The sequence below is a fragment of the Monomorium pharaonis genome, chromosome 6 (genome assembly GCF_013373865.1).
Source record: "Monomorium pharaonis isolate MP-MQ-018 chromosome 6, ASM1337386v2, whole genome shotgun sequence".
NCBI lineage: Eukaryota > Metazoa > Arthropoda > Insecta > Hymenoptera > Formicidae > Monomorium > Monomorium pharaonis.
Genome location: NC_050472.1, coordinates 17405621 through 17427577, shown reverse-complemented (window position 1 = coordinate 17427577; position 21957 = coordinate 17405621). Strand labels below are relative to the sequence as shown.

General features: G+C 30.4%; 1 protein-coding gene and 1 long non-coding RNA gene across 28 annotated transcripts in view; both read right to left on the bottom strand.

Moving 5' to 3' along the window:
• Positions 1-15703, bottom strand: part of LOC105833660 (liprin-alpha-1) — a 420505-nt gene extending 404802 nt beyond the window's left edge. For 10 of the 26 annotated variants that reach the window (XM_036289174.1, XM_036289172.1, XM_036289173.1 and 7 more), the window contains exons 1-2: positions 15415-15702; positions 682-1011 (exon numbers count right to left, since the gene is read on the bottom strand). In XM_036289174.1, coding sequence (XP_036145067.1) covers positions 682-930 — 249 coding nt within the window. In that variant the 5' untranslated portion in view covers positions 931-1011; positions 15415-15702. Of the gene's footprint in view, positions 1-681; positions 1049-12889; positions 13149-15410 lie in introns of those variants that run through there. The other 16 variants (XM_036289153.1, XM_036289166.1, XM_036289160.1 and 13 more) reach the window with 9 other exon arrangements.
• Positions 15704-16469: 766 nt separating this feature from the next.
• Positions 16470-18824, bottom strand: LOC118646400. 2 transcript variants are annotated; one of them, XR_004963944.1, is made up of 5 exons: positions 18809-18823; positions 18328-18759; positions 17709-17933; positions 17350-17445; positions 16470-16756 (listed from the first exon to the last, which is right to left on the bottom strand). It is a non-coding gene; the product is annotated as an uncharacterized LOC118646400 (long non-coding RNA). The 2 variants fall into 2 exon arrangements; XR_004963943.1 differs by having other exon boundaries at positions 18328-18824.
• Between the last annotated feature and the right edge of the window lie 3133 nt (positions 18825-21957).

The window sequence follows — 21957 nt, the reverse complement described above, 5'->3', positions numbered from 1 at the left end:
ATATTAGAATTCATCAAAATCGGAAAAGGATTAATTGCGACCTATCCTTATCAGTAAACTTAGCAGTACCCCCATTACTAAAAAAAAGTTTAGACATGCGGCATAATTTTCTGCTAATTATTTGACAATTACTCTAGTCCCGAACTTTTTGTCCCTGGTCGTAAAATTATATTCACAGGAAATTAAGATCAAAAGTTGGGTTGCTAGGTTCACACTAGACTCCCACTAATAATACGAAAAGCATAAACAAAAAAACAAAATATACAAGAATTTTCTACTCATTTTGCTTCAAAATAAAATTTTATAATAAATAAGCAAAATCAGGGCAAAAAATCTGTATTATTTTGGATAAAATAAGTAATGTGCGAGAAAAACAATTTTCTTGCATTATATGTTTAAAGCTAAACTGTTTTGTACACATACAAACATAGCTTAAAGTAATATAAAAAATCACTCCTTAAATCGAAAATACTTAAAGGCTATCATGTACATTATAATAAAATTTTATTTTTCTATGAGCACATACATGTAATATCCTTTTAATCTTTAAAAAATATTTTTTTACATCTATAAACACTCATTCAAGATATATCTGCGATAATGTTATTGTCATTCGAAACAAAATCATTGAATTCTTCGATCATATATGCTCGATTGCAGATAAATATAGAATTGACTTACTTGAGGAATATTTGCATTAAGCTGACGATTCAAAGCGTCTCGCTCCTTCTCGACCTCCGCTAATCGTGCCTCCATTTCTTGCAAGCGCTCCTGGTGTTCACGCATTGACTCCATCATCTTGTCACGTTCGTCCAGCATTTGCACCATCAGTTGCTCAATATTTCCGTCCTCGCCGGAAAACTGCGAGCTCCGCTGGCTCATACTATCCTCCGCGATCGTCGGCATCACATCACACATCATATTCCACATTTTGCACGTTGTCTATTGCAACCGTTGTCAATATTATTTTGTTATTATTCACACACTCGCGGAAGTAATGGAGAGTAAAATCTGCGAGAGATTACCGACAAATTTTATACACGCATTGCTAACATCTCAGCAAACACAAAGTTACATGTAACGTGCTTGTTAGTTGTAATTTCCTACTCAATAATATAATTGCAATATAACACACGTGTTATATTACAATTACATTGTTGAGTGAAAAATTACAACCAACAGGTACGTTACATGTAACTTGGTGTTTGGTGGGATATGACCATGCACACACTTTGTAGCGTGATAAGCACACACAGAATGATGTATACACATACACAAGCGCGTGCGTATATGAATTCCATTTAATTTACACTTACATCCATACTAAACTGTGCGCGTGTACACGCACGCACGCACGCACGCACGCACGCACGCACGCGCGCGCACACACACACACACACACACTCTCTCGCGCGCGCGCGTAACATACAAAATATAAAGCAAGGAAGCAAAAATCTATAGTGACTTTTCCATTTGTGCTTTTCAAATATCTTTTTTTTTATTTTCCATATTTCTCTTTGTCTCATTCTTTTGCACTTGGATTCTTTCTTTATTTCCTTTTTCATTAAAAAATTTTTTTCCTTTTCCTCTTCCTCATCCGTGAATCACATTCTAGATACCCTCATTCATATACTAGTCATTTTTTCATGTTGTATACGTATTTTTTCCGTATGACACGAATTTATATCAACCTTGTCTAAAATAGATTCCATTTAATTTATGTATTTTAAACAATAACATAATCTTGTGAAACTTTGATTTTGTGCTTTCTTACATCTTCTTGTTTGTCGCCAATTCTGACAAGAATTTTCTATTCTTTGTTTTCCCCAAACACTTACTCTAAACACACATGTGGATTACAACTTTGTGATTAATGGTTTTTTAGCATTATGGCTTATAAGATTTGCGAGATTCGATAAATATGTGAATAATTTAGTCCAAGTTTAAACTGTGGCTTTAAGATGATTTTTTACAATAATTTTTTTTAATATTCTAAGATCTTATTAGCGTCAATAAAAAAATTCGAATAATGTCAATACTGTTAGGTTTGCTAAAATAATCTTTATTTTTTGGAAATAAATATTGCCCCATATATTGCTAATAAGTACAGTTTAGTAAACATCGATGTCTTGTAGAAATTAAAAAGATATTTTACTCAAGATGTTTTCAAGATATTTCTAAAAGTTCTAGAAAACATTTAAAAGATGTCTAAAAAAATTTGGTTGTAGATATCTTCATGGAATTTCTAAAATATATCTTTTAGATATCTTTAGTTTCGAGATTAATGTTTCGACCTTTTTTGTTGACGACACACGTCTCACAGAGAGGATGCGCGGTTTCCACAAATAGTTTTTATCAAAAATAACTATTTCTTTTTCAAATAATTCGTTGAATATTACATAAATTATAACAAATATTGCACGTATAATTTATGTAATATTACGCAATCTATTATATTATTTATTGTAATAATGTTACAATAATGTAATGGATTGCATAATATTATAATACGAATTATGTGTTATCATATAAATTATTTAATTTTGCTCGTACATATTTATATTTGTGTTATATAATATACGCATATATCAATCGATAATTACGTCTTTGCACGTTTTTTTAAATATGATTTTGATTCTTTGTCTTCGGTCTAGGAATCTGTTTTGTCTGTTAAATATCATCTACTAATCATGTGTTTGTCATGTGTTTTGTGTTGCAACGTTTATGTAATTAATGTTACACCAACTTTGTTATTAATTTAATGTTATAAATAACACCATGGTAAAAAAATTTGTATGAATATCTAAAAACATTTACTAAAAATAAAAATTTGTAGGATTCTTTATTGTTTTATATATTATTTTTTGTGAAAATTTTCAAAAAAATTACCACAAATTACTATTTTCTATTAATATTTGTTAATTATATAGTTTTAGCTTTATCAAAAAAAGCAGCAAAAACTGTTTTTATAAATCATTTCACGTGTTATTTCGCATATGTAAAAATCAGTAAGAAAGCTGTAAATGTATATATATATATATATATATATATATATATATATATATATTTAGATGTATTTATATATTTATATATATTTATATTCTTTGTCAAGCGGGCCACTCGCCGTTTCAAAATTGTACTTGACGTAGAAGAACCACCTTTCACACAAATTTAATTACAGGCAAGAGCTATCAAAAGCCATATGCGCTTTTAAAAAATTCAAAATGGCGGAGCCAATATGGTAAATATAAGAGTGCAAGATGTAAAATAGTTTATAGATTTACTTCAATTTTGTTTTCTAAGGGTTTTCGAGGATGCTAATTACGAAATTGCTGTCAAATTTAAAAAATTCAAATGGCGGATCCAACATGACGAACACAAAAGTGCAAAGTAAAGGAATCGAAAAGCTCTCTGCTAGACTTAAAAATTTTTCTTTCAGTCCTATTAATAATTATTCTAATTGTTCTTCTCTTGATATATACACAAATTTATCTGATGCAGAGCTTGTATCAGATGAATCTGTGCATACATTACAAAAAGAACCCATGAAAAAATGATTTAGATATAATTATATATGACGTCATATACAATTATATATGGGCACCATATATAATTTATATATAATTTATATATATTTATATATATTTTTATATATAGACTCCATTGTTCTTGCCGAGTTATATCTGAAGAACTGCAAATGCTTTATATGATTATATATAATAATATCTGGTCATATCTAATTGTATCTACAGTGGAACTCCGCGTTAACGGACTGTTCGGGGCTCTGGTCCGCTAACGCGGGGTTATCTCCTATTGCTTGGTTTCACTCCCACTCCGTGAAATTCAGGGACGTAACGGTATTGCCATCTAACCAGTTAATGTTTACGCTTAAGACTAAATGTATTCGATCATTGCAAGCAGAGCGTCTCAGATCAAGTCAATCGTATCTATAGCCGTCCGAAAAACTCACATCTCGTACCTCTGTAATAAATTACATTCCCGAATATCTTATATTCCCTACACTTTTAATTTATTATTATTTTCCAACATATAATTTATAAAAAAAATATTATCAAATTAGAAATCCAGCTTTGATTGCAATCGGTGTTTCTTTTTTTATGTGATTACATTTAAACAATTTATTTTAAATTAGTGTTGGCTGTTTTATTTACATGTGCGTGAATTTTTCAAATAAAAATTTATATAAATATATATTTTTATTTATATTACACGAATAATATTTTGAAACAATTTTTTGAGACAATTTTTAATGACCATGTAGACAAAATAATAAATTCTTAAATTTAAAAAAATATTAGCCATTTCTTAGTCTTAAATGAATTAATTACAGATTAAAATCTTGCACAAATCTTTAAGAATATGTCGTAACTGCTTACATACTACGTGACTGCATTGCTATCCCCACACACGCTACTCATGTGGGCCGAGTGCATATGGAGGGGATAGTTTCCACTAACGCGGAGTACGCTAACGCGGGGTTCCAGTGTATTGAAGTTGAGTGATCATATATAGATATATATATATATATATATATATATATAGTCATATATAGTTTTATATAGAAAAGAACAACAAAGTCTATATAAAAATCATATATAAATTATATATGGGGCCCATGTATAATTTATATATAATTATATATGCTGGTATATACAAATCATATATGATTATATAAATTTGGATATAATTATATATAATTGTATATAATTGTATGACGTCATATATAATTATATCTAAGTCATTTTTTCATGGAAAGTATTGTTATTTTTTGTAGCTTTTTGTGTACAGACAGCACATATCTTTGCATTGTCTAGAATGTTAGGAAATTGAATTCATAAATTTGCGGAAAGAAGACGTAAATTTTTTCCAATGTGTCCTTTTTCACCATGTTTTCTAGAAGGATTAAAACATCTATGATTCATGATGCTTAAATTAAACATTTTAGATTACGAAATAAATGTGTAAAGTATAAGTCAAATGTCGTATCTAGAATATGTCAGAAGAGAGATCGCTTGATTACGCGCAAAAAGACGATCGTAGGCAAGCAGTAGCGTCACTTCTAAACAAATGAACATCTCGAGTGTCTCGGTCACGGATATAGGAATGTAGAGATACAGCTTATCTCGAAGAATAGAAGTGATGAGGGGCAAGGCGGAGTATCCTAGAACCCTCACTAGCTGCGCATTCTTTCGGTAAAGAGAAAAATATTACCAACCGTATTCATATGATAAGTGTTGTTACGTATTAATTTTACAAACATATTATAACTTTATTCACAAAATTTTATTTTCTTGCAAATAATTACTCCCTACTTTACACTGTGTCCCTACATATCCGTGGTCTCTGTACGCTATCGTATTCTATTAGCTCTAGTCTTATCAGTCACATGACATTAGACTTATGCCTTACACTACACTGTTTCTCAAGTAAACAAGATTTAATTGTGTAAACCATTCTACATTTTACACTTTTAGGTCGCCATATTAAATCAGCCATTTTAAATTTCTAAAATTTGACAGCAGTTTCGTAATTAGCATCCTCGAAAACCCTTAGAAAACAAAATTGAAGTAAATCTATAAACTATTTTACATTTTGCACTCTTACATTCGCCATATTGGCTCCGTCATTTTGAATTTTTCAAAAGCGCATTCGATTGGCTTTCGATAGCTCTTGCCTGTAACTAAATTTATGTGAAAGGTGATTCTTCTAAGTCAAGTACATTTTTGAAACAATGAGTGGCCTGCTTGACGAAGAATGGCCAATATATTTTTTTAAAAAGTAAAATATAATGATTAAGAACTAGCTCATTAAAAATAAATGTTAACAAGTTTCAACTTTCTGACATCTATTAAACTAATTTGTAACAAATATGTACTACTGTGATAAAAAAATAAGGTAAATTTTTTATTTAAACTTTGTGGGTACTATAAAATCATAAAATTATTTTTTTGTGGGTTAGTAGTACTGTCTTTGATATCTGCAAAGTTTCATGTCAATATATTCGATTGCTGTAGAGCTATACACGTTTTGTAAACATACAAAAGTGAGTTTTTCGATTTTTACTATGTCTGATTTTGTTGAGCAAAGAATTTGCATTAAAAGATCCCGCACCAATTGTACGGAAATTGGCTCTCGGCGGATTTGGATAAAATTTTAAGAAAAGGTTCAGTTCAACTTCCTGATGAAAAGTTCTCATGGGCCAAACTCCATTTAAAGCAGTATTTGGACCCTGGAAAGCCTCAAAGGAGAAATAACAGATTCACGGTAACGAAAACTATTACCTAAGAATATCATGAATTATAATTTAGAATATTGCTGGGTAGTGTTTATAGGAATGTACAATAATACGAATACCCAAGGTGACATTTTCTCCACCTGGATCTCAATCATGTAATTTTTCCCCTAGGGCGGAAACGTGAAAAGTTTTAAGTTACTGTCTCTTTCTATTCAACACAATAAAAAGAGATAGTTACATGAAACTTTTCACTTTTCACGTTTCCGTCTTAAGGAAAAAGTTACATGATTGCTGCCCTGGACCTTGTCTGTCGATTGGGCCTTGCGTACGTTGAGCGAGATCGGACCCAATTGTACGTTCTACTCATGGTTCCCATATTCACGGTCGCATATACACATTATATATATAATGTGTATATGCGACCGTGAATATGGAAACCATGAGTAGAACGTACAATATAATGTGCATATGCGACCGTGAATATGGGAACCATGAGTAGAACGTACAATTGGGTCCGATCTCGCTCAACGTATGCAATGTCTAATCGATAGACAAGGCCCAGGTGGAAAAAATGTCACCTTGTGTATTCGTATTATTAAGCACTCCCATAAACACTACCCAGCAATATCCTAATTCATAATTCATGATATTCTTAGGTAATAGTCTTCGTTACCGTGAATCTGCTGTTATTTCCCCTTTGAGGCTTTTCAGGGCCCAAATACTGCTTTAAATCGAGTTTGGCCTATGAGAACTTTTCATCAGAAAGTTGAACTGGATCTTTTCCTAAAATTTCATCCAAATCCGCCAAGAGCCAATTTCCGTACAATTGGTGCGGAGTCCTTTTGTTTGCAAAATAAATATTCTGCCACGAAAACGTTGAGGATGTCGTAGAAGGCCTTTGGTGATAAAGTTATGTCGCAAAAAAATGTTTATAAGTAGTACAAAAACTTGAAAGAAGACTGAGAACGAATTCAAGACAAAGAGCGCTCCGGACGACCATCAACATTTACCGATAAAAGCCACGTCAAGGAAATCAAAGATTTGGTGCTCAAAAATCGTCGATTGACAATTAGAGACCTTGCTGATGCTGTGGGTATTTTATTTGGATCAACCCAAATCATTAAAAAAAATGTTTTGTGCCTCAAACGCGTCAAATCTCGATTGGTTCCAAAAACACTTAATTTTTTGGAAAAAAAGCGTCGCGTTGACATCTGTGAAATAATGATTTCTGACTACTAGGATGTCATGAAACGCATCATTACGGGAGATGAGACTTGGATCTATGCATACCACCCAAAAACAATCGATCAATGGAACGAATAATGTGCAAAAGGTGAACCAAGACCGAAAAAACCGCGCTAAAGTCGCTCAAAAATCAAGGTCATGTTGACAGTTTTTTTCGATTATCGCGGTGTTGTGCATTATGAATTTCTTCCGCCGGGCCAAATTGTTAACGAGGAATATTATTTGAGTGTTATGCGTCGTTTGCGTGAAGCTATTCGCCTCAAGAGGCCAGAATCATGGGCAGACAATTCTTGGTTTTTGCACCACGATAATGCACCGTCCCACACTGCATTAATTCTTCGAGAACATTTCGCCAAAAACTCGATCCATATCGTTCTACAACCACCGTATTCGCCTGATTTAGCACCGTGCAATTTCTGGCTGTTCAACAAACTCAAAAGATCGCTCCGGGGACACCGTTTCGACTCGATTGAAGAAATAAAAGCCGAATCGAAGAAAGTATTGAAGGTCATCCCGGAAAAACTTCTCTGACTGTTTCGAAGATTGGAAAAAACGTTAGCATAAGTGCATTGTGTCGGACGAGGAGTACTTTGAAGGCGATGAAATTGATTTGGAAGAATAAATGAAGATTTTTCATTTTATAAACAAATTCACCTTATTTTTTTTATCACAGTAGTATTCATGGGCATCACGTGTTCATGGATTATCACAAAGTGTTAGGTCGCATAGGGTCTTCGAAGTCAAGCATGGTGGGGTAACCATACTTATTGAAAAATAACGTAATTTAATTTTTTTCTTACATTATAATTATGTTATTTCAATATTTTCCCAATGTTAAAAAAATATAAATGCAATATTATTTGTAACAACATTGCAAATGTTATTTCAATATTACCGAAACCTCCAAATTGAAACCAAATTTTGTTCATTATGTATAATGTATAAAACGTTAAAAACTATATACTTGAAAACGTTACTATGATAGCAAATAACATTATAATAACGTTGCAGCAATAATTCTTTGCTTACTGGGAACTGTCTCTTAAAAACTTAAATTCTAATAAAAATTAGAGATTCTGATCTCTGTTCCAATAAATTTATTAGTCTTTATCTGACTAGTCTTGGTTTATACCATGTAAAATACATACAAGTAGATTTAATTTGTGTTTTAAAGACCGGAAATTCTAATCGGTGCATAGTTCAATAAACTTTGAAAAGTTTATAAAATCACACAAGTAAATATCAGCACGAAGGTATGACCGACAAATGCATATTCTGTATTAATTATTTTTATTTTTGGTGTATATTATCTTATTTAATTAATTTGGTCAAAATTAAGAAAGTAATGCAATAATTGATTATAATTTATAATATTTTTATTTCTTTAATTTTTTATATAATACTGATTCTTAATTTTTTTTTATAATTGCTATACAATAAATGATATACATAATATGATCTAGCAAATCGAATAATTTCTAGTGCAACTTCTTTCGTTACATTCATCATGTTATATTCTGGTTAACAGAAATTGTAAAGGCCAAATAATCAAACCTCATTTTGGTAAATATTCTTGATTAAACTTTGACTAATGACTACTGATACTTATGATATTGTTAAACAAATGGTTAATATAGTTTGATATATCATTGTAATATAACAATTTATTAAACCCTCAAGATATATTAAATAAAATATTAAATTATGACTTAAAATGTCTTTCTTCTTGGTAAATGAACGTATATATAACGTTTATAGATCTAAAAAAAATTCAAGAAAAAGTCTGCAAGCATATAAAAAACATTTTTAAGATTTTATATCAATCTTTCAGATTTCTAAAAAAACTTTTAAGCCCGGTTGCACCAATCTTGTTTTGGTTTTAAGCAAGACTTAATATATGTCTATCTTTATCTTTCTCTCTAAATAAATAAAGACAGATATATATTAAATCTCACTTAAAGTTAAAATGTTGTTTGTGCAATCAAGGCTTAGTATCTTTAAATGTTATTTAAGATGTTTTAGATTTTTCAAGATACTTTTTAAAGATCTTTATAACATTTTTAAGTATTTAAATGATATCTTTTAGACATCGCAAAATATCTAAAAAATATCTGAAAAACTGTTGCATGAGACATATTTTAGATCGTTAAAAAATATCTTTTCGTAAAAATAAAAGATATCTCAACAAATGACAAGATGGTTTTTAGAAATTTAAAAGACATTTGTTATTGTAGATTTACTTACAAGGAAACCTCGCGAACCTGTAAATTCTGATTTTAATGAAACTTGGCATAAATGTAGAGAGGGTGAATACATGAATTTAGAAATTTTTAGTTGGGGTGCCCAAAAACGGTTTGAAGAGGTAAAATCACCCTTCAAAGTTGAGACATTTTTGCGGTTTTTCGATATATCTCGTAAACTAAACAAAACATTAAAAAATGTTTCATACAAAAGTTTTACAGCATAAATACCTCCATTTAACTACGCTATTCATTTTTCGGGAAAAAAAAACTTTTATAAAAAAATTTTTTTTTTAAATAAATAGCATAGTTAAATAAAGGTATTTATCTCTGCCTTTACAGTACATGTGTGAATGCAATAAATAACCACTTTTAATTCCTGTTCAGACTATTAAAGTGCATCATTATATATAATACTAAAAATTTTTTAAACAATTTCTATTTTTTTTTAATTAAACAAGAAACGACACTAATAGGCCTATTTTGTAATTCTTAATGACAGTGTCGATATCATTATATTGTCGTTGTGCACATATTATATATGACAACAAAAAGTTGCGCAACGACAATATAACGACACTGAACTGTGGTTAAGAGTTACAAAAGGCCTGTAAAGAGAAAAAACATTATGCTAATCATTTATTGCAATTTTAGTGATAATTCTCTCTGTAGTTCTCTCTAATTCTAACAGAGTACTATACTTTACAATTATTTTTAAGTAACATTTTTACTTTACAATCTTTTTTAAACAAAAGTTCCGGTGGTTATAGTTTTTAATATTTTTTTTAATAATTAGGTAATTAATAATATAATTACCTGAAATCAGAACACTTTTTCTTCGAGTGTCGTGCTGATTTCGGACAATAAAAAATTGTTAAATTATATTTATTCGCCAGAATTCTATTTATAATTAATTGTAATGCATAGAAGTTTGCTAGAATTAGCGAAAACTGTCTAGAGAAAACTAGCGCTAAAACTGCGAAAAAAATTAGCATATTTTTTCTTCCAATGTTATCATAATTTTAATTATTAAAAATTATTTTAGTGTCGTTATATTGGAACCGCCAGAATTTATGAATGATTGTAAAATATAGAATTTTGCTAAAATCACTGATAACTGTTACTAGAACTGTGATAAATAATCAGCACATTTTTTCTCCGAATACCATGCAAAAGTGTAAAAAAATAGAAATCGTTTAAATTGTTTTATACTCAATGTGATGAAACTTAAGTAATAAATTAAATTAGTGTTAAAAGTAGCAATATTTATTACATTCTTGTACTTTATAGAAGAAATAACTTCGCAAAGTTAACACGATTTTTTCCTCATTTTTTTAGTATAGTAAATGCAAAATTCTTCTTTATTTTTATATAAAAAAAACTCATAACTAATAAAAATTGTTACTAGAATTATAATTATTTTTTTAGTATTAATAAAATGTCGTGTCAGCTTCACAGATCTTTATTATGTAAAATTCAATTTTCTGCATATAAAAATTTTAAAAATATTTTTTAATTCTTTAAATATAATTAAAGCCCCACTAAATAAAATTGTATTTTAAGATTTGTGATCTTGGATTATAGATCATGCATTAAGATAGTTCTATCGTCAAATAAAAATTCTGAATAAATTCCAAATTTGGATATTGTTCAAATTAGTCCTTTTTTTAAAGCCAGCTGCAAGCTATTTTTGTGAGAAAAATTCAATTATAGGTAATAGTTTTATCGTCAAACAAAAATTATGAAATAAATTCTAATTTGATCTAACTAGTATTTATTTCTTTAAAAAAATAGAAAATCGGTTGCCAATCATTTTTGTGAAAAAAATTAAATATTATTAAACATATGTGTAGTGTATATAAGACTCAGAATTTTGTGAAACATTTTTTAACTTATCTATCTAAAATTTTTCGTAAAAAAACTTTCCACTATATTTTTAAAAGATTTAATAAATAAATATTCAAAATAATAAACTGCCAATTACTTCAAGTTAAAAAATTAATCTAAATAAAATCTGTAAATTTTTACTTCTGCAATACTATAATTCAATTGTTGCAAATATGTTTACATCAAATCTTCTTGATGGCTAACGCCAGCCATTATGGTATTGTCACGTTTTTGGCAGGTTTTGTATTAAACAATGTAAAATTTAAATGAGTCATTTTAAATACCCGGATCCAATTCTACATGATAGAACTATCTTAATTTGGTACTGTATAGCTTCGTATAAAATAAGGTTAAAAATATGTTAACTTTAAGACTAAAATTGATAATTTATAAAATTTATAATTTTTTAAATTACGTAGTTATGTAGACAATAGTGCGTATATTACATTAAATGCATACAAAGAATTAATTTAATCTTTTTGTAGCTTTCTAAAATTGTTTTGTATTTATATTTTGTATTCCCATTTTTCTCATAGCATAATTTTAAATTCAAAATCAATGTAGTAAAGTATAAACCGAAATACTTTTTAATATTAAAGATCGAATATAATTTAATCCTGTATTGCTCTCGTGTAACAATGTCAGTGTTCTTGTATAAGCATTGCGCTGCGTTTATATATATTACTGTATTTGTATAACATAGTTTTCTAAAATAGAAACGATTATTAAGGGAATAAGATTAATAAAAGAAATAAAAATAATAAACAGTCTGGGTAAATACAATATTGTAAAAGCAAAAAGACATTAACTGATTCGTCATTGTATTGTAGTAAAGTTAGATAACAGTGCAAGTTGCACCGTCTGTATGTACCCAATTGATCAGAGTCTTTTTATATTTTATGTAAAAAAATTTTTTTTTAATTATTTGTCACAATAAACATTTTTATTTTCATTATCAATATAGTCTCTGCAGTGTTAGATAAATTCAAAACAACTGTCCTTTTCTCTCTCGCGGTTAACTTAAATGCAGATGCGTCAAGTAGAGCAACTTAAAATACAAAAAAATTATCTGACTTATCCAATAAAATTTATTCCAAATTATTAGGTACTAAGATTTGATTAAACATAACACTTTTTTACGTTAAACATTTTTACCGGTCGATTTTTATTTATTATTATTTACTTAGTCTTCTTACTCGTCAACAGAGTATTATTGTTTCTGAGTCAAACCGACATGTAAATAAAAAATGTCCATCCTTACGAGCGTCAAACTGTAGTAAAAACGCGCGTCTCTCTGTCAACCACAGCTTTCAAGCGATTGTGCCTGCTTCGATCGAGAGCGCTCATCAGCCGTTACTACTGTGAAGCCGATGTTTCCTATCATTCAGCGCATTCGATCCATCGATCGAACAAGTGATGAGGACTCGTGCATTGCGCTAGTCTTCTAGCCACGTGCACCATACACGCATACCGACTTGATGTATATACGCTCGGTTTCACGATTTTCACTTGTGAAAAGAAAGAGAGCGAGAAAGAGGGGAAAGAGAAAGAGTGAGAGAAGGAGGGAGGGGGGAGGGAGAGGGGGCCCAGAGGTCTCCCTCTGGTTGGCCTCGGGATCTCTCGGCGCGCGCGTCGCTCCTCTCGCGCGCGAGCTAAGCTCGCTCGCTCTCTCGCGATCGGCACTTTACATTTGCATACTGTTATATCAGATTCGGAGACCGTCGTTTACTTTGACGGTTCTTTTTCTCTTATTGCTCTCGTTGCTTTAAATTTTGCAGTTTAATTTAGAATATATCCCTTTTTTGTTTCTTTATATTTATCAGTGAAAGTATCTTTTGATCAGACTAGAGAGTCAAAGTAAGAAGTGAATCTCGTGCTCCATTTGGTTTACTCAATCAACTAATTATACACACACACACACACACACACACACACGCGCGCGCGCGCGCGCGCGCACATATATGTATGTGTATGTAGATGGATAAATAATTAAATAGATTGATTGATTGATATCGTTGACAAATTATCACAATTTGTTTTTCCTCATATTTCCCAGAGATTCATTACCAAGGTCATTGAATGATTTTTTCTTATCCTTGTATTGTTCTCAATTCTATAGTCAAAATCTCAAGATATCACTTTGCACAATCCACTTGTGTTTGTGAAATTTTTTTGTCATCTTGAAAACACTTGGTCATATATCTCTACATTTTTGTAATCTCTCAAATTTTCTCTTTGGAAATAGATGTCTATCAAACATTTCATTCTCTTCCCGATTCTTTAGCCTTAAATTTTCTTTAAAAAAAATCAGAAAAATAAAATATTACTGCTCAAAAGTTTCAACATGTTTGAGGTTTTCTAGCATTTTACGAAAAATTAAATATAAAAAGTTGTTAAAAATTCTTGAAAAAATTTATGCAAATCAAACACATTATACACTTTCTCTTTCCTTTTTCTTCTGTAAATATTTTAATTTCAAGGTTAAGACATTTTATTAAAAAACAAGTTTTTATATTTAAAAAATTTTGTATTATGAAAAATTGTCGCAATTTTTTTCAAAAAAAGCAGTTTTAAAATGTAGAAATCTTTTACTTGAAATTTTGTGTTAATTCTGTTTAACAATATTTTACTAAGTTATTAATGTTTCACAATGTGGAAATATATTTAAAAAAATACAAATTGTCAATTTTATATTATTTAAAAATAGAATATCATAGAGACAAAACTAAGAGAGATTTAAGCTGCATCTTTCGCATCTTTAAAAATTTGTGATTTTTTTTCACTGATTCTCTTAACTTTTGTGAAGCGTGAAAAAAATTTCAAGCGTGCTGCAACTTTCAAGCAGTAGTATAAAAGTACACTCTTATACTTCCATGTTTTCTTAAAACATATTAAAGAATCTCTTTTATTGTCTTTGTCTTTTTATAGATCAATTAGTATTTCATGAGTATTGCAGTTCACTTCATCAAGGTGAGAAGTAACTTAATAAACTGTACCTCTGAGCTGTCACTCTTACTCTTTTTTCACACATTCTGATTCATAATCTCAAAACACTTTAATTTTAATAAGTCAACTATATAAGCAATAGTAGTAATACTAATGGTAACAATACTAACAATAATACATTTTCCTGACCAATTCTTTAAATTTACATAGGCCCAGAGAAAGAGGAAGAAAGAGAGAGAGAGAGAGAGAGAGAGAGAGAGAGAGAGAGAGAGAGAGAGAGAGAGAGAGAGAGAGAGAGAGAGAGAGAGAGAGAGAGAGAGAGAGAGAGAGAGAGAGAGAGAGAGAGAGAGAGAGAGAGAGAGAGAGAAAGAGAGGAAGGGAGACTCTCTCAATTCCAAATATCTTGCTTCTCGTTGTCTTCTCAAATTCGGCAGTATAATGAGGATTTTAATCTCAGTTGAATGATCCAGTAGCCCATCTACTGGAAGCCTAATTTCCACGCAGCATAGTTACACCTACAAGAAAGCCACCTTATTTTTAAGCTTCTCTCAAATTTCTCAGCACATGATTTATTCTTCAATTTTCATTGCTTCAATTTTCCGTGCTTTTCCTTTCAGATTCTTAAATTAGCAGAAGAGACTCTCATAGAGCTTGTTCTCTTGGAGTACACAGTAAGCGCCAGAAAAAAAGATTAAAATCGTAGTGCAAAAAATCGAGTGTCCTGGACTCTTGTGACGTTTGCTTATTTCTCTGACATTGGGGAGAGAGCAAGAAGAAAGGAAATAAAAGAAAGAGAAAGAGAGAGACCGGATGAGACGCGCGGCACCGATTCGTACATACAATTCGTACACAACAGGCACTGCGCTGCGCGGCGCCGATACCCCGAGGTTCAACTCGTAGCAGTAACAACGACAACAACGCGGGCGAGCAGCATTTCAACGGCGCATTCCCCTGCACGTAATGTCGAAAAACCGACACACCTACTTTCCGGAATTCCTACTACCCAACCTCGTCTACGATACACTATTCTCGATACCGGCGGCCATCTTGCGCCATGACATCGCCGTCACCGAAGGCGCGCCCGACTCCGCCCGAGCGCCATCGTCGCAATCATAGGCCGTAGGCCGCGTTCTACAGCCGGTGGAGCGCGGCACGGCACTCAAGATCGATCGTACACTAGGGGACGTAAATATCTACCTGTTTGAAATTGATTGCATTCTGATCAGAGAATCCAAATCTATAACCTTTTAGAAAAATAGTGTATATCTTTAATGCCATCTGATAGAGAACTCAAGTAAATCACTTGAATTTTAAAAGGATTCCGAAATCGTTGCATTATATACACATCATTTAAGCACTTCGTACTTTTTTTTTACTTTTCTTATACAAAATATTGAAAAATCCTACAAAATAAGAAAAAATAAATCGGGAAATTAATGTTATACTTTACTATATAATATTTTAATGTAATATCCCTACCCTATAAGCGCATAATATTCTTAGAATATTATGTGAATATTATTTATAATAAAAATAATGTTATTATAATCTTCCAAAAATATTACGTAATATTTTATAATATTATGAGAATATTCTATTGATGTTATATGTCCTGTCCACATAATATTCTTGAAATATTATTTTAATATACTCAGAATATTATAAAAATGATCATAAAGTATTATTTTAGTAAAAAATAAATGTTTGCATAATATTCCTCAAATATTATTATAATATTTATAAAATATTATTAAAATGAACATAAAATATTAAATACATTTAAACATTTTTATATTCAATATTTTACATTTATGAAGTATTTATAAGTATTTAAAACATTTTTATATGGTAAATAGTTTATTTTACAAAAAGTAATAATAAATAATACACTTAAATATATTTCAATATTCTTTATTATACAAATTTTAACGTACTTCAAACAAGTTTGTAAAATAAATTTTTCTGTATCTTTATTATGGTAATTGTCTAAAAATCCAAATGTTTTTACATCTTGTACAACATGTATCAATCCATGCATATTATGTGATATGAAGCATCTTTTATGTTTTCGAAAACATATCCAAGTGCTTTTTCCGTTTCATTTTTTATTCGACGGTTGAACTGACGATCACTTAAATCCGAAATATCTTTTTTAAAACGTTTCGACATCATACAAGTTATCCTGTAATATATTAATAAATAATTATATGTTTGCCCAATATTTAATTGAGATACATATTAAGAAAGCGAGATTTCGTGTTAAAAAACAAGTTACGACATAACCTTAATATATAAATAAAATAATAAATTTAATATTTATTTTAAAAAAATAACTTTTTAAATACAAATTTATATATTTATATAATCAAACATTTATCAAATTATTTATATTTTCTTATTATTTTCATTAAAAAATGTACCGTTTACATGTATATTTTTTACAAATAATATTATAAACAAAATATCTATGACAATTTAGTTTAATTATTTAAATGCATAACTACGTTTTTATTATTTTAATATACTACTTTCAATAAAATTAACAAAATCTTTTTTTAATAAAATTAACATTTTTAAGATTATAATATGACTTTGTTTTTAAAACGAGATTGCCGTTGCCTTAATGTTTAAGTATAGTGATAAATATATATTTATCATTATTTATCATAAAAATATATATATTTTCATGCAAATTTTAATATTAAATTATTTACTCTAAACAAAATATTCTATAAAAGTATTCATATATCATTATATAAAAGATAAATTTCTTACCAATAATTGTTCATGAATTCCTGAAAATCGGTTTATACATGTTAAATATACTGTGAGATAATGTTGCTAGACTAAAGCACTTTAAAATCTTCTTGTCTGAAAAGATACATCAAAAGGAATTGTAAAAAGCAGTATTTGACTAGTGATTATCTATTTTATATAGCATATAAATAATATAACAACTATACAACACTTATAATATATTAATTTAATTTTGATTTTAACACAAATAATCATTTAAAATAAAGTTACGTAGTTTTTTTATACAATCTTGCAGAATTTTTAATACGTAATGCATAATAATTTTTAATTATTTCACATATTTTACTATACTATATTATTTTACTTAGAGTACTTACCATTAATATACTGCTAAACAAGCCTATGCAAAACTAAATGACTATATTAACATTAGATCTCATAAAAAAGTGGCACAGTATTTCAATTTTTCTCATTGAACAGAATTTTTAATTAAACGAGTGTACATCAACTCTTATGTTAAAACTCTTGCGTTCAAGCACAGGTGATGTGTTTCAAGTAGTTGTTTCATCTAAGCAAACTGTTGGCTGACCCATTCTGCTTTCCTGACAATAAAAAAAAAGATAAAGTTATTAAATTATTCAGATCAACATTCACATAATACACATTTATATCATAAATAATCTTTGGAGTAAAAATACGTAAAAAATTAAATAAGATTAATCAATGTAAGTATCTTTTGCATTTATAATCATCTTCACTTCATATTAATCATAAAATTAACACAATGCATTTATTCAAGAACTTTACCTGTACATACAAAAAAGCTCGATACTTACAAATATTATATTAAAACATTGTCATTAAAAAAAGGGTAAGAAAAAATGTAGGCATTGCTGTATACAAAACAAGAGGCTCGGATAAGCGTCAACACGAACTAAAGCAGTGTAACTCGAAAGGTTATCTAGAGCCTTAATGCATTATCCGACAAAAGTTTACCTTAATTATTTTCTTGGCGACGGAGTGTAAATGCAAGTCGAGAGAAATCCTAAGGGGGAGGAGGGGAAGGCTATCCTGTATGTGGCGGCAGGTCAACCGCCACACCGGCCACACGCACTTCTGTTACTCTCGCGTTTCCCCTCCCCGCTTCGTTTTTTCTCTTTTTTCCTTCCTTCTCTTCTTCGCTCACTCCTCTCTCTTTCTCTTTTTCTCACTCGCGAGGAACCCGTGCGATCTCAGTCAGCGTGCATCGTGTCCCCGTGACGTATTGCGCGTCCCAAAAATTGTCCTGCGATGAATTCGCGTCGTGGTTTACACATGCAAGCACGTCAAAGCACGTGCTCGCTGTGTACGCACTCACGTCTCACGTGTACAACGCTACAGTTTTGAAGATTTGGCACCAAGCCGCGGCTGTGGACGGAGGAAGAAGAACTACAAGCAAGAACTAATCATATAACAGACTTAATAAGCGCTCACATACGATTGGTTGTTGCCATTAGTTCTTTTTCCCCTCCATAGTCGCAGCTCGATGCCAAATCTTTCTGCGCATGTAGTATGTACGTTGAACACAGTTGAGCAGACGCTAGACACGGCGAGCATGTTCTTGCATGTGCGTACTCGGACGTTCGATTAAGCTGGTCACACACACTTTCCGTAGAACGTAACAGTAAGGTTTCGACATGTTGGATTGGGCGACCGTAACAGTAAGCGACTAAATCAAGTACGTGATTGGTCAAAACCTTACTGTTACGTTCTACGGAAAGTGTGTGTGACCCGCTTTACTGTGTCACATTTTTAGGGTGCGTTCGGGGAGACACTATTAACGCTACAAACGCTAACGCTATCTGAACTGTTCGTGGAGCCAATAGCGCGGTAATGATAGCGAGTTCCGTGAACAGCTTCCGTGAATAGCGTAGCAAACACTGTTGGGCAGTTGATTAGCCACTGCCAGCAATATTAACAAAATGTTTATATATATATTAATAATTATTTATGTTAACAATGTTACTTAGTATATTTATTATTATTTTTCTTTATATATATATATATGATACTTATTTGTTTACATTTATTTTATATTCAATATTTTAATAATTATAAAATGATTATTAAACAATTAAATTTTTCAATGGAAATTGAAATTATTGAAGTTCACAAAATAAAAATTATTAAAGTTATTTACGATCTTATTAAATAAATTTTTTAATTTTTAAATAAATTAAATAATAATTAAAAAGTCCTATATATTACTTTTTAATTAAAATTATTTTATATGTAATAAAATAAAATAATTTAAACAATTTCCTATAAATTTTTATTTTGTTCCATTTTTCTATCTCAATTCAAAATCAAATTAATTAATTATTAATTTATATTTATTTTACATAATATTATATGTTTGAAGCTTATGCCTAATATAATTTTTTTATGTAAATTTATGTTCTTTTGCACTATGTCGTATACTGTCGCTCTTAAATTGCATTAATTATTTAAACTAAAATTTTAAAATAATATATGATTACGTTATTAATTTAATTGATAATAATGATACTTAAGTCGTTTACATATTTGCAATTGGTACAGAAAAGGATTGCATTTTAAGACAAACAGTACATGCAGTGTAATGAATCAAAATAGTATATATTATTATATACATATTTTAATGAAAAATAATATTAAACTCAAAGATCCAGTCTTGATCATCTTGATAGAAATATATTAATGAAATATTTCACAGAAACTTTTTTATTTGATCCCTTTTTATTATTTATTAAGATTTATTAAAATGCATTAAAATTTATTAAAATTTATTAAAAATTAATATTTAACATTTATTAAAATTTATAAAATTTATTTATATAATAAATAACAATGTAATAAAATAAATTTTATGAATTTTAAGAAATTTTAACAAATTTAAATGAGTATATATTAAGGAATTTTAATATATTTTAATAAATTTAATAAATTTTAATGAAACAGATCTCCTCTCTCTCTCTCTCTCTCTCTCTCTCTCTCTTTCTCTCTCTCTCTCTCTCTCTCTCTCTCTCAATGAAGAGAGATTTTTAATTAAATATTTTCATTAGGACATATAAACAATTTCTTATTTTCTTCTTTCAAGATCACGCATAAATTTTCTCTAACCTTAAAAGAGAGATAGCACGTAATGTTTAAACAGACAATGGTGGGGATTGAGCCAAACGCTATCCATGCACTACCTCTGAAGCAGTAGCATGGATAGCGCGCGTTTATGACGTCAAACGCTACGGACAGTGACGTCATCATAATTTTGATAGCGCTATCCAGCGTCTCCGCGAACAGCGGTAGTGCTGCGTAGCGCTAATAGTGAGCTTCCCGAACGCACCCTGAATCTCCCACCAGACTAGCTGAGTGACGAAGACAACACCTTACTACATATCATTCTATCCCATAGAAGATGCGGACAGCCCCGCTCACGGAAGGTTGACTCTATATTATATATCTCTATGGTATTCTCACGTACGCCATTTTTCTTCAAACTAGTCAAGTAATTAGCATGATGTTTTATATATATATAATACATCGCAATAACTTTTACAGTCTCAAGATCATAAATATTGTGTCTTTGTTTTATTGTCGCATAAAGTTTGGCATTTCCAAACATTATTGACGTATATATGTACAAAACATACTAAACTTTTCATGCTAGTTACTTGCTAGTTTGAAGAAAAATGGCGGACGTGAGAATACCTTTGAGTATATATATACATGGAGAAGGAATGCCAGCACTGAAAGTGTGTCCAAGATCTGTGCGAGAGAGAAAGGTATATCATGATACTTGCTCTCTCTGCGCATGCGTCAAACGCTATATGTACAATGGCTGATGGCATTGTATGTTTCACACACACATACAATTCGTAATTAAGTACAAAAGTGCACAAGAAGTGTTAAAACTGAGGTACAGATAATGGCCGGAATTCATAGTCGAATCTTATTCAAGTTCCAGCTTAAGCACGATCTTGAGACGTCAATGCTGTTATTTCATTGGTTAAATAAGTCTCAAGTCGGCTCGAAGCTAGACTTAAGACAATGCTTGAGCTTAAGATCGGTCTATGGCCGGTATTCATAGTCGGGTCTTATATTTAAGATCATCTTAAGTACTGTCTTAAGATGCCATCAACCAATCACAGAGCCGTATTAGCATCTTAAGACATTGCTTGAGACGATCTTGAAATAAGATTTGACTATGAATACCGGCCTATGAATCCCGTTCTATGATATTAACGCATGCGCAGAAAAAGGGAGTATCATGATATACCTTTCTCTCTCGCACAGATCTTGGACACACTTTCGGTCTACATGAAACCATAGCAATTCCTCCTTCATGTATATATACTCAAAGGAGAATACCTACTTTTCTAGTGCTCTAGTTATGTCAATTCATGTGTGAGGGCCTTTATGGATATGTCAATTCATGTGTGAAGGTTTTTACGGTCGCTCAATCCGACGCGTCGAAACCTTAGGTTTGTTGTTCGTCACTGCACTGCTGCACTGGTGCAATAAATTAGAATGAAACAAATATATTTATTCTAACTTATTGCACCAGTACAGCAGTACAGCTACCAAGAACAAATCTCTTATGTCAATTCG